General features: G+C 40.7%; 1 protein-coding gene across 2 annotated transcripts in view; it reads left to right on the top strand.

The window, feature by feature from the left end:
- Positions 1 to 10,266, top strand: part of LOC307265089 (ras-specific guanine nucleotide-releasing factor RalGPS1-like) — a 112,451-nt gene extending 102,185 nt beyond the window's left edge. Inside the window, exons 12-20 of one of the 2 annotated variants that reach the window (XM_080046663.1) lie at positions 3,839 to 3,965; positions 4,706 to 4,857; positions 5,007 to 5,055; positions 5,587 to 5,667; positions 6,155 to 6,260; positions 6,367 to 6,459; positions 6,791 to 6,896; positions 9,291 to 9,382; positions 10,178 to 10,266. In XM_080046663.1, the coding sequence (XP_079902789.1) occupies positions 3,839 to 3,965; positions 4,706 to 4,857; positions 5,007 to 5,055; positions 5,587 to 5,667; positions 6,155 to 6,260; positions 6,367 to 6,459; positions 6,791 to 6,896; positions 9,291 to 9,382; positions 10,178 to 10,207 (836 nt within the window). In that variant the 3' untranslated portion in view covers positions 10,208 to 10,266. Of the gene's footprint in view, positions 1 to 3,838; positions 3,966 to 4,705; positions 4,858 to 5,006; positions 5,056 to 5,586; positions 5,668 to 6,154; positions 6,261 to 6,366; positions 6,460 to 6,790; positions 6,925 to 9,246; positions 9,383 to 10,177 lie in introns of both variants that reach the window. The other variant, XM_080046664.1, reaches the window with a different exon arrangement.
- The last annotated feature ends 3,959 nt before the right edge of the window (positions 10,267 to 14,225 follow it).

Raw genomic sequence — 14,225 nt, 5'->3', positions numbered from 1 at the left:
AACTCGGGGAACTTTGTGATATTTGGCTCACACCAGAGGAAATGCACTCAAGCAAACCCTCAAAAACCACACTTAAGCAGAAGCAGCATTAGTACAATCTAAAAAGTCTCCATTGAGAATTTGCTCCATTCTGCAATCAAAAATGTACTTAATTTAAAGTGGGCGTCAGTGGGGAAGTGGGTAGGGAGGTCGCCTCTGGAGTGCATGGTTGGAGGTTCGATCCCCCGCCTACCCGCCACATGTCGAAGTGTCCCCGGGCAAGACACTGAACCCTGAATTGCTCCCGATGGTTAAGAGAGCGCCTTGCATGGCAGCTACTACCATCGGTGTATGAGTGTGTGTATGAATGGGTGAATGTGGTAAGAAATGTAAATCGCTTTGGGGCTGAGAAAAATCGGCTAAAAAAAAAGCGCTATATAAATCAAGTCCATTTACCATTTTTTATACTTATACAGACGAAATGTAGTTTCTCCTACAGTTCTGCTTTTAGAAGATTTGCTCGTCCTTATTTCAAAGACATACATTTGTTGCTGGTTTAGGTGACGCTGATTGTAACTAGTTGCTAAACAGTAGGCTGGCTTAATCTCTAACAATGCATCATGTACTATGTTCTGATGTGGAGCAACATTTAACTCTGAATGCAGCTGAGTGAAAGGGTGAGTGGCAAACAAAGGAACTGAACCCAATACAAGTGCCTCAGTATTTATTGAGTAAATGCACTTAGTTACCCTGTAGGCCTACCGTTTAGATTTTCAAAGTGATAACACACATGTTGCCTGAACACAGTACATTTAAACAAATCCAGGTTTTCGCCCAGTATACTAGTTTGATGCTTTCTGCACATGTGAACATAATTAATGAAAAATGTTTTTGTTATTTCCCTTTTGATTTTCCTAAATATTCAGTTTAGATTTATCAGGGAAAGCTGTTGTTGTGAATGAATCGACACATTAGTTGTTATTTGATTGACGTGTCTCATCGGTGCATTATAATCTGGCGACAGTATGTGGTCATATGGAGTAATCATTTAAATGAGATAGCACAAAAAAAACTGTTTCTGGCTATGTTCAGGGGCCATTTTGGCTCAATCAGCATAAACAAGTATCATGTACTTCACAAAACTGCCAAACACAAGAACTCACTTTACCCCGTTACAACAAGTTGAGTATGTGATGCCAGAGTGGACCGAGCAGAACATGTGCTAGGAGGAGACATCCCACGTGACAGGACTTCTTACGTGTGTAATCAGAGAGGAAACGGTCTGATGCTAAGAGGCTAGTTGTGTTCATCTTGAGCATATTATCACATTTCAATGATTGGATTCCATTAATCATCTGTTTTTTGGGAAGCCTGTGTGACTGGGCTGCTCGTGACTGAAGTTTCAGACCACAGTCGGGTCTAATTCATCCAGGCTGTTGTGTTAGTGTGTTAAAGCAGCAGTTAAAAGTAGCTGAGTAAGCACACACGTGCTAAGAGATGATCTAAGAGAGCTAACATCAATAACCTGCTAATAAGACTTGAGAGGTCCAAGCTTTGCTGTTTTTACCCCTGCTTTTTGAACCTTCAAGTCCCACTGTATAAGCATTTTAGCCTTCCTTTTGTATGAGGCCAATGAGGACAATGCTATCCATAGTATAGAGAGTGGACGGACAGACGGACAGACAGACAGTCAGACAGACAGACAGACAGACCTCATCAAATCTTCTACTTGGCATACAGTAGATTCTCAAGTCCCTGGAAGTCCACTGGATGGAAGAAGATTATTCTTCCAAAGTTCTCTCCATGAGGTTAAGATCTGGAGAATGCTATAAATTTAAGTTTAACATTATGAATAAAAAAAAAGTGGGTTCACTGCAAATGGGTTCTGGCTTTGAATCCGTATGATTTAACTTTTCACATTTTGGTAGGATGGCCTAGAGGAAAGGTGGCCGACCAGTAACCATGAGGTCGTTGGTTCGATCCCCGGCACCGGACAGGAGGGTGTTAGTTGTAAAACTAGCAGAGGCTGGTATTTCGTCTACGATGCCCACCATCTCTACCATTGTGTCCTTGAGCAAGACACTTAACCCCAAAACTGCTCCAGGGGCACAGTAGTACAGCTGACCCCCTCCGAAGTGTGGTAACTTGAGAGGGGATATGCGGAAAGACACATTTCAATGTAACCATTGACTAATAAAGTAACTTCACTTAACTTTATGTCCACATGCTAGTGATGGCAGAGAGATGCCTCTTTCTAGATGCAGGATTCCCTATGTCACGTACACAAACAACACAGTGAATGCAGCGTGGCGTACTTAAAATTGTGTTCTATGAATCATTTACAAAAAGAGGAAATTAACAATTGGAAAACAAGTCTTACGCGTCTGGAGTCCAGCTTGCACCTGTGTGGAGCAGTGTTCTGGCACCGCGGTGGAGATGACCTCATCTGTACAAAGCCCAAGAAAATGTTTCCTATCGCACACTCTCCCAAATTCACTGTTACTAACTTTGATTCGGTCACGTTGTTTCCAAGAAAAGGATTTGTAAGTTGTGTTCACAGCTCTTACTTGCCCTTTACTTTGATAAATAAGTTACATGTAATGTTAATGGAAGTTTTTGAAAACAAGGATGTAGAATTTGTACAATTTAACCTTAAAAAGTGTAAGCTAAATTGGTTTGATGTATTTGTGAAAAGTGAGAGTAACTTTTGAACACTTTGAGTAGCCATGCAGCCGTATTTTGCACTATTTTCTTGTTGTGTGCCATTCTCCATAAAGCAAGCTGCAACACTCCAACCCTAAATGTGTCTTTACGAGATAATAGGCACATTAAAACAGCCCTCTATTCCAGAGGGATCACATTATCCTGCCACTTTACATGAATGCCTTTTTCATTTTAACTTCACCACATATTTCTTGTGATTACAAAATTGCAGATGATTGCTGCAGACCCAAGCATTTTCCACCCATGTTACGGTTGAACAAATCTGGTGGTCTATTCTCAGTGGGAATATGTGTTTCCCCTCACCCAAAAAATACCCAGCAGGCAATATCCCACGTGCCTGTCCTAGGCAGTGTTTAGACCTCTACCTAATGCACCTACTTAAACTCCCTGAGGCTCATTGTACTTAGTGCCACAAAATACCTTCATACAAGTCTAGAGGTATTTCAGCATGTTGAACACAGACTTTAACTGTGTCCCAACTGGTCACGTTTAGCTGTGTGAATGGTTGCAGTGGGTTTTCCAGTGAGAGTGACTCAGAGCTTCCATTGGCTCAAAACAATGTATCAGTTCACCCAATCCTACACAGTGCTGTCCACACACAGGCGAGAGAGCGGTAGCTGGACTGATGTGGACAAACCCCTTTACACATTCACACAACCACAACCACTCAGATCATATAGATAGTCACTGCGGTGAGCCGAGGTCATTGCTTCCTCATGTAAAGTAATCATTTTAATATAGAGGCTCATGTTGTGCTTCACTGGCACCATCTAGTGGATTTGGTGGAAAAACATTTCACAAAGTAGATCTACTATATGTTCACCATGACAAGGACCAAACGGACCAAAGACTACATTACCAATCCAGGTTTTATTTTGTGTTGTTGTTGCCACGAGTACTGTTTTCAGGTATCTCTTACAGACCCGACATATTGTCCATATGTAGCCTGAGAAGTGCCTCAACCAATTCCAACTGGTACACTAAACAGAAACCTTTAACTGCCACCTTGTCAATATCTATACAGCTTTTACATCAAAATCATAGTCAATAAAAAGTCGCCTCTATCACATACAATCTATAAATGTATTGTAGTATCTTTGCAGTTAGCAGTGATGAGCTGTTTTGTGTGTTCCAGGTCTGTCTGAGGTGTCTGCCTCCATGAGGTATAGCCGCCGGCCCACCTGCCCGGATGCCTCGGTGGGGGTTCATGTCCACACCCCCCCTCCCTCACACCACAGGAAGAGCCACAGCCTGGGCAACAAGTGAGAAAGACAGGCCTTTAGCTAATGCTAGATTCAGCATCTGGTTCATACACAAAGAAACATGTAAAAGTCCTACTGCAAACTAAAGTTTAAAAGTGTTCAACTGCCCCTAGATTGTCTCTCTATTGAAACTTCAGCTCAGGCTTAGTAAATGAGTGTGGTAACACAGTGTTCCAAATACTGTCCCTACCCAACATTTCTTAAATTGTACAAATACAGTGCTGCTTGAAAGTATGTGAACCCTTTGAGCCTTTTGGAAGTTTATTCAGTTTTACCATTATTAATTCATTTTTATCAATACCAGTATTTTTTTTATATGAAATAATAGGATTGTGTTTATCAATTCAACATCTTTTTTCCGGAAATGAATTGTGTGGTCAAGAGACTCAAATAAAACAAATTATTTTCCAATTATTGTGTGTGCAAAAGTAAGTGAACCCTGAGCTGCATTGCTTAAATCGAGCAGGTAAACACAATCAGGTGGGACAAATTGAGTGAGGAAATGGACCAATGTAATGAGAGATCTTTAGGGGAGAAATTGGGCGGCACTAGATAAAACAGAGATCAAACCAGGTCAGTTTAGACTCACCAAAGTGAACCCATACATGGAAACAAATCCAGAAAAAAAAATAAAAAAATAAACCATTCTATAAAAATCTGTCTAAAATGCATTGTAACATATTTTAAAATCAACATGTGAGTTGTTCCATGTTGTCTAAACGGTTTCTGTGTGTCCACAGTATGATGTGTCAGTACGGCATGTCAGAGAGCAGGAGTGCCACCTTCTCCATGGAGAAAGCCCGCCACCTGCTGGACGACAGCTTCTTAGAGTCCCAGAGTCCGGTCCGCAACGATCCACAAAGTACATCTGTCTCCAATGGGCTGTCCTTGGGTATGCATCAACTGTATAATACAATCCTGTTCCTCAACATTAATATTCAAATAAAACTACACTACTATTTCATTCATCACTTTCTGAAGACACTGTATATTTACAAATGCTTAACTGACCTTTCTCTGTGTGTCTGTCTGTCCCAACAGGCAGCAGTGAAAGTTCTTTTGGGGAGGACCTGTCAGCTGGAATGGAGAGGTGAGAGCCAATCAGCACATACTATTTAACATCTTAAAAATGGCAAATAAATGATGCTGAATATTGTGGGTGCGCTCGTGGTATAGTGGTTAACCCCCCACCCCCACCCCCCCCCCCCTCCCTCAGTCCTCCTCACATCAGACCCAGAGTGCCAGTGAAACCAATTATGCACACCCAATGCTTGTTAATAGATATTGTTGGTTTGGATCTGTAAATTGGAATTTGCATAACAGTAAGAAAAGTATTGATTTTGATTAAGAACTGAACTTTAAACTTTAGTTGAATTTGTCTTGAACATGAATATCTTTGTCACCTGTTCCTATCTGTGCCTGAAGCCTCTTCATTATGCCCATGATATCAGTGTATTTCAATGTCGCTAACATCCAACAAGTTTTATTTATTTGATATGTATTTCACTAAATTGTTTGAATTGGCTGGTTTGCTTTTGTCTGGTAACATAACAGTTGTATTAACCAAAAGACCAAATCCCAAGATCCCGCCAAACTGACTGTGACCATGTGTGATAAACAGGGGCCGCATGTACGCTACCCTGGGCCCCAACTGGAGGGTCCCACTACGCAACTCCCCCCGCAGCCGCAGCTATGTTTACAGGTACGCTGGAGAGTCAGCATCAGTTTATATCATTATATAAGACTGAACTCATCTTTATGACTTACACATACACACACAGTCTCACACACACACACACACACACACACACACACACACACACACACACACACACACACACACACACACACACACACACACACACACACAGAGCTGTTTGTGAGATAGAAAATCCACCTAGTTTGGCAGGGGGGTCAATTTCGGCATGGCGGACCGCTATGACTGGAATACACTGGGGGAAACCCCACTGTAGAACTATCACTGTCCTCATAATTGATCAAGTGGTGTCAAATAGCACATTCTGAAATACCCAGCAGTTTCAGGAACTTGTCATGTTTTTGTTTTTTTTAAGGAAGGAATTTTTATTTTCAGAAAAAAGTCCAAAAAGTTCGAACAAACTTAATTTGTAAAGTTGACTTAAAAACAGAAAAAACTAAGTTTTGTGTTTGCATCACTTGTCCATCCACAGCCACTCTGCTGCTAACTCCTGCTACGGTGTGAGCCAGGCCGGCAGTGTGACCATTGAAGGACCGCTGAGGAGGAAAACACTGCTGAAGGAAGGACGCAAGCCCAGGGTAAATGATCTTTTTACTTCTGACTCCTCCACACTTTTAGTTCACAATGATCTGACTTAATGTAGTGAGATGTCTTCAGCATACCCATGTGTTTGCTGTGTTCCAGTTGTCGTCGTGGACCAGATTCTGGATCAGTCTGTCTGGGTCAACCCTGACCTTCTATGGGACCAAAGCACTGCGGGCCTCTGAGAGGAAACATGTCAGTTTGTTTACTTTTTCTCCACCTTTCTTAAAACCTGGGTTCAAAAAACCCCAGTCAGATTTCTTTCTCCTTATGATGTAATAAGAGGAGAAGCTACTCCCAAACCTTACTTAGCACTACACCCCCAGAACCCCGTGATTCCAACTGGCAGTTTTAATTAACCTTAAAGTGAGCATAATATGTGCCTTGTAAAGTTTGACTTAGTCCTAGTACTGGTAATTAATGTCAAATGGAGTAAAGCATTTCAGACCGTTTGTTTAACTGTGTTGTGGACAGTACAAATGTTTCTTTTCCTTCCTGTGAATGTGATCCTTCTGTCACCCCACAGTATAAGTCCGGCCCCTGTAAGAAGGTGTGTGTGACTGGATGGATGGTGGTGCTGCCCGATGACCCATCCAGACCCAACATCTTCCAGCTCAACGACCCAGACAAAGGTTCACCTCACCAACACAACAACCTGCTGTTTGCCCTTTCCTTTTAGGGCTTTAACATGCTCACTGTCAAAAACCAGATCAAACTCACACGTGTCACAAACATAGCTGCCAAATGAATGGGTCTCCCCACGCCCACACTGTCAGAGCTTAATCTCAAGGTTGCATCTCACGCATTGCATCCACAATAGCCCAGGACAACACACACCCACTCAACTGCCACTTCACCATTATGCCCTCTGGACGCAGGTACAGGTCTGTTGTGCAGGAGGGCTCGCTATGGCAAAAGCCTGGTGCCTGCAGCCATAGCAACACTAAACAAAAGGCCAAGATAAAAACACCCCAGTCCCACTCTGTGTATATATTCTGTATGCATGTTTATTTTGTTGTGTTAGTTGTCCATTTGTCTATTGTCTGTAAAGTGAAAAAGAATTTCCCCTTGGGGACTCTAAAGTATTGGCAAGGACTTCACCATACGATACACATCAGGTCACATTGTATCACAATATGATATATTGCGATACAATGTGATACAATGCATAGTGTGATATATTTGGATATTCCACATAGGTCAATGACAACGTAAAGACAGAGCTGAAATACAAGTTGCTGTGTTAGATCTGGGTGGTCTTAATGAATCAGATTACATTACATTGACATTTAAGCACAAGCTTTCAATTCAAATTCAGAAACCCAGCAATTTGAGGCAACTAGCCGTACTGCGCCATCTACATGAGCGGAGGTTGTAGGTTGTAGTTCACAACCCTTTAAAACAATTTCATAAATATCACGATATATTGTCCAGGGCTGTACGCTTATTTTTTAAAGTGGTAGCACTGGTGCTAGCAAGCAAAAAAAATCAGTAGCACAAAAATAAATTTGGTAGCACACAAAGTATGATCGAAAACTTGCATAACCTTAACCCTTGCATTTCGCTCTAATTACCTTTGAGCATGTCATCTTGGTCTCATTTGAGATTCTCAATTAATATTATTTCCTAGTGTGTGCAGTAATAATTGTAGAAAAATTAATAGGGGTGCACTGATTGCAATTTAGACAAAATAATCTAACCTGCCAATTGCAATTTGGCAGGCTGTTGCACTAGTTAGGGTTGCCACCTTGGATTTAGGAAAAAAAGGGACACTTGAATGTTTGGGGCGGAGGGCTCGGCCATTATTAGGCTACCAGTTCAGACTGACCAGTGTAATGACCTATAATAACCATACACACCTACAGTGCTTTTTACAGTATAGGCTAAATAGGGAGACTGAGGTGGGTGGGGACCCTGGACCTTGTAGGGGGGCCCCGGAAGAAAAAAATGCAACCTTTTAAAGTAAAATTCATCAATCTGGTGCACTTTGAGAATAATATTGCATGCAACCATGCCCAGGGGCCCAAGGGCTCGGGGGGGGGGGGGCCTAAGCCAGAAATACTGATAGTAACTTTAAATGTTGCATTGTCAAAGAGCTCAGTCACTCATGTCAATAACAGGGTCCAACAAGGAATAGCCTAAATATAAGGAAATAAATCATCATGGCCCCAACTAGGTGACAAATAGAAAAGCAAGTGCAAAACAAAAGCATTATTAGCTCTGTCTAAGGGGCTTCATGAGGGACAGCTAAGCCCCCCACACACAAACAGGAATAAGCTTGCTATGTGTAAATTCTATACTGTTCATGAAAAGTAGCTTTCCACCCTGTATATGTTGCAATGGGCCCCTCCATCATATAACATGAGTCTGCAGACCAATCTACTGTACTGTTTTCACAGTTGCAGAGTAAAGAGTGCCTGTTTAAGAAAAATAATGTTCCTTCTGCAGCTCAAGATTTGATTAAAATGTTCCTCTGCTCTGATGCATTTAACTTTAAAACGGTACAAAGAGTCTGGGCCCATTATCTCATAATCCGTCTATGAACCAACTGGTTTCCACAATCTTTTTTATTTTCGCGGGCAGCATGCACAAGCATTATTTATTAAAAAAAAAAAAAAAAAAAAAAAAAAAAAGTGTGGGGCCCCACACAGGGTCTTGAAACGGGCCCCGAGATCGTTAAGACCGCCCCTGCCCGCCCGCCTCTCCGATGCAATAGCGGGCGCAACAAACTCCTCGGCCCGTGTGAGACGGCCTTAACTACTGAACGAAGGAAGGAAATCAAATGAGGTTTTGGCATTTTCCCCAAAAAACGGGTCACAGCTGGTGAAAAAAAGAGAACAATTCTGGGAAAAACGGGACGGGTGGCAACACTAGCACGAGTGCGATTGGAGTTGTATTCATCATCGCACGTGATCAATTTCAGTAGCAAATGCGATCAAAACTGTCGCACTGTACAGCCCTGTTGTCGTATCAATATTTTAGCACAGCGCTATTTCCTTCAGTTCAAACTTTGTGTCCCTTCACAGGTAATGTTTACAAGTTCCAGACAGGATCCCGCTTCTCAGCCATCATCTGGCATAAACACCTGGAAGAGGCTTGTAGAACCAGCAGACCTCAGGTATGTTCAGCACACACACACACACACACACACACACACGCGCGCGCGCACTCACACACCCCGCGCACACACACTCTAACACACTGTTTGGACTGTGGCTCTCTTCCGATCAGAGAAAGAGATTTTTCTTTTCTCCCAAGTGTGTTTCACTACCTCGTACTGTTATAAATTGATTCATTTGATTAGTATTTAAATGCATTAATAAACTTTAAAACAAAAAATAAAAATAGAAGTTTCTGTTTAAAAAAATAACAAAGTTAAAAGGGTATGACTTGTACAGGTCTGTCAATGACACATATACATGTAGTCACAATTTGACTTATTTATTACTTTAATAAGAAACTGTATAAGCTGTTACACCTTTATCAGTAACTACATTTAACAATGCAATGGCAAAACTCATTTTAAAGGGCTTTGAAAATGAACATTCAACTCACAACTCATTATTTCTTACTTTAAGTTCTTGTGAGCACTTCAAATGAAAGCAGCTCTCTCTGGTCAACCCCTGTACCACTTGGTGGTGAACATACAGTAGTGTAGTATGTAGTATGTAGTATGTAGCAGCCAAACAGCCAGATATCTGTCTCACTAACGTTGCTGAATGTGTAACTAGGTTGACACATTTTCCATAAACTGTTGTGAATTGAATCTACGGATCAATTTGAATGTTTCTATAAAGACAGAACGCTCTTTGAAAGACTGGATTGTTTTTTTGTTTTTTTTACTTTTGCCCAAGCTAGCATCCTTCCCCGGTCCTAACATATGTGTTGTATATGTGTTCTATTTTCACTACAGATACCAGCAAACCTCATGTCATTTGAATGAGAGCAGACCTTAGCCCAGCAGCAGGATATAATTGTGCCAAAACCCATTTGTTTGGGAATGATCAACTCAATGACATATTTGATGGTTTCTACTGAAGCAGCGTCTGACACTGTTAGCAGAAGCTCTTTGATACTGTCAGTAGGACTGCAGAGACGCCAACACATCTGCTCTCTGCTGCAGCACCACTAAGTGTCTCATGTAAACACTGGAAAACTCCCGTCAATGGAAGACACTGGTGAGGATGTCTTCACACATGTGGGCAGGCAGATGGTTCTTTGGCCCACGTTGGGTTTCTGTCTGGATGAGAAGATGGGTTCAAACTGGACATACAGTTTGATTCAGTCTTCCAATGGTGCTCTGGAGTTCACCTTGGAAAGTTGAAAAAGGCGCCCATGTTGTTCAAAAGGTTAAGATCTTTTTTTGGCATTTTCCATGAGAGATAGTCAGAGGTGAAATGGGTCAGAGAGGGGAATGACATGCAGAGAATGACCACAGGCCGGATTCTAACCCGGGTCTGCTGCTAAGAGGACTGAGCTTCATTGGGGGGGGGGGGAGGGGGGGTTGAATTGTTAAATAATTTTTTTCTCACACTTTCTCTAGCAAATCCACTTCAGCACCTCTGTGATGTACAGCTGGACTCAATCTGTTCCTAATGAAGAAAATCTGTTGTCGTACCAACAAAAAACAAATGGTATCAATAAGTTGGCCTTAAAGAGCCTGTATTGGATTGCCCTGGATCTAGTTCTACCTCAGTTGGTAGTCCTCCTGTAAAAATGTGTTTGCTTATGTACATAGCAAGGTTTACAAATAGCAACAATTCATATTTTGTACAGATCAAATCAATATTTGTCAAACACTATGGTAACCGTTCCTAAATAAGGTGATGATTACAATGGAACATGTGCAGAAGACAGACAGTGTTGTGCTCTGCAGCAGTGTGCAGACGCAGCTGCTGGAATGAATTTAAAGCAATTTACAATGAAGTACCAAGCTGTGTGTGTATATACTGTATTTATTTGTAAAAAGAGTTTATTTTTTGACAGTTTGCCATAAAAGGGAAATGGTAGGATGGATGATCTGCTGCAGAGAGACTGTTGGTGGGACGCCACCCTAAAATAAGTTTGACTCCTGGAAGAAGGGAAACCGCCATCAGCGTTGGTACTGTTAAATACTCTGCTTTAAAAGCTAAATGTGATGTTGCATTTAAAGGATAATTCTGCTTTTTTACAGTTTTGAATTGGGCTCTTTCAAAGGTTTTCAATCAATAATTCCTTTCAGTAAAAATAGCATCGTTTCTGAGATCTGGGAACAGGGCAAACAAAAGAAGTTTAAATATCTTTGGGGATTGCGTGTCAGAAATAGTTATGTAACAAATCAAAAAAAGACAGAGAGAGACTCCTCCTCTGTCCCTCACAGCTGACCAATAGCTGTGAATGGAACAACTGTGAACACTTTTTGCTTTGAATGTGTGTGGTACGCATCCATCAGTTAACCTCCCTGTTTCAGCTTGTACCTATTGTAGCTTAGCGTAGTGGTGTGCCCACAGTTTTCCTTTTCAACGAGAATGTATTAACATTTCACTTGTGTTCACTGTAGCTTTGTTCTCCAGTCAAGGTTCATCATGTAGATAGTGTTTGTTTGTGCTGTTCACAGATCTCCTTGTTACTCTAGCTAAAGTCTGATCATACCTAATGGAAACAATGGTCAAAGTTATGAAAATAACATCCCAAATTGTAATAAATTGGAATTATCCTTTTAAGAGTAGAACTCTGAAACCAGTTAAGATTTAACATTTACTTGTAGATGTCATATTTCTAATGTTTCCCTGTTGTAAATCATGGTCATTGTAAAGTCATTTCAGTCGTGATGAAGAATATTAAGAATTAAGAATATTTTTTACTGGTCTTTGTTTTGTTTTTCAGAACTCATTCATGAATTGTTCTTAAAGGAATAGTTCAACATGTATAATACCGTCACAGACACTTCCTGGTTTCTTTCCAGTATGGATTTGATTCTAAACTGACAAAGTGTTAAAAATATAGAGCGCTATATAACGTGGTAAATAAACAAGTCCAAACAAGCAACACAGGTTTAGTGATGTTGTAAAGTTTATCTTTTGACCTGCTCCCCTTGACTACCAGTGTTTGAGCTAAGCTAACCTGGATGAGCAAACTATGACCATTTGTACAGGAATGGTTTTTGTTGGCTTTTTCTTGAACTGGAGAGTGAGACAAAAATGCAGAAATTTGAAGATGTTGAACTATTCCTTTAACTTAAACTTTTAGTGGAGAAATATTCAGGATTTCTTCAACTAGTCCAATGTTTTCTCTGGTATTACACGTACTACAAACCATATACTTAACATTGCAGCTAATTATTTTCGCAAGTCATGCTGCTGTGTTTCAGAAATAGGAGAGTACATTTTTTACAGTTCCCGGCATCCAATGGATTCCATTAATTTCTGTAGGATGGGAAAATCAATTAGCTAACTCTAGAAACTTGATTGATTCTTATAACCCCCTTATATTACATGGAGAACGCTGAACTGACATATTTTTTGCTAATATTGGCTTATTTGCAGAGAGCGCTGACAGGTTTGATGTGTGACATGCCAGCATCAGGAATGGCTTTGTAGTCACTTGGTCTGGACTGAAGTATCTCAACTGTTGGATGGATTGTCATGAATATGGTTCAGACTCTCATAACCCATCAGGTTGAATTATGATAACTTTAATGCTGTTTTGAGCTTTCCTCTAGTGCTATCATCTGGTCAACATTTGAATTTCTCCAATACTTTGGTTCATGATAAATACCTGCAAAACCAATGACTTCCTCGGCCTCAGCTGGACCTTATGTTTAGAGGGGAGCATGCCTATCTTCCCACAGCCCCATGGTCCCACATTTCAAGTAATTTAACTATATAATATATCCCCTCACCCTAACCCTAACCGCCCAGCTGTGATGCCTGAACCTAATCGCCATTTTCAGGACCATAGGGCTGTGGGACCATCGAGCTATGGGAACATAGGGCTGACACCGTTTAGAGCCACGTTAGCATGCTAAACTAAGATGGTGTCTCCTTTAAAACCTTACAGAACATGTTTGTTTATATGATACATTATGATTATCAGTATCGTCATGTCAGTTGAGCTAAGGAGCATATTTCATAACTACTGCTGATCTGTTTTACAGAGAGACGGTGATGACATTCAAATAAAAACACAAAATGACTCATCAATAAGTTATAAGCTTTTATTACAATTATTAAACGGATCAGAATCAATCATTTTGGATATTATAAAAACACAATGGCTGTGTTGCACTGAGATCAAATACATATTTAAAAAAAAAAAACAGTGTGACCAGAATGACTATCTAAATGATAAGGAAAGGTTATACGATGGCTAAAGAAATCAACCTTTTCTTTAGTGTTGGTAATTAACAATCTGGACTTAAACTACAAAATGCATTAAAATGGGTTATACAGCCAAAGTCAGTTTCAGGGCTCTGCTAATTGATAATGAATGGAAACCAATGGGTGCCTGGGATGATCACTTGTGAACACACTGTTATGGTTCTTTAATGAAACCCAAAGCACTTTTCTTCTTGTAACAGTAGAGGTATGGCGATAACTTTCCTCTCACCATGCAGGAATATGAAGCATTCCTCATAATAGATTCTCATCACCTGTGAAACCACTGAACCGCTGTTTTCTGTTTCATATTGTAATGTGTTCATTGATTGACATTGTTGCACACATTTTAATTCTGAGTGGAGATGGACCTTTTGCATTCATGTCACACTGCTGTTGCTGTGAAGTATATTACACTTTATTCTATTTCTTTCACATGCTGTTTGAAGGGTGAAACGACACTAAAGAATACAAGTCCAAAAAACTCACAACCTATTCAGGAAGTAGTCTAGACCACACTAACATGGAAAATTAAAGTGTTAAGCATAAACAGTATACAAATATGTGTGCACTTACAGTATGCCGTCAGAGGGTAGTTCAACAGTG

This window comes from Ammodytes marinus (genome assembly GCF_949987685.1).
Source record: "Ammodytes marinus genome assembly, chromosome: 18".
NCBI lineage: Eukaryota > Metazoa > Chordata > Actinopteri > Uranoscopiformes > Ammodytidae > Ammodytes > Ammodytes marinus.
Note: the sequence above shows the minus strand (reverse complement) of the source record. Positions and strands in the feature narration are given on the sequence as shown.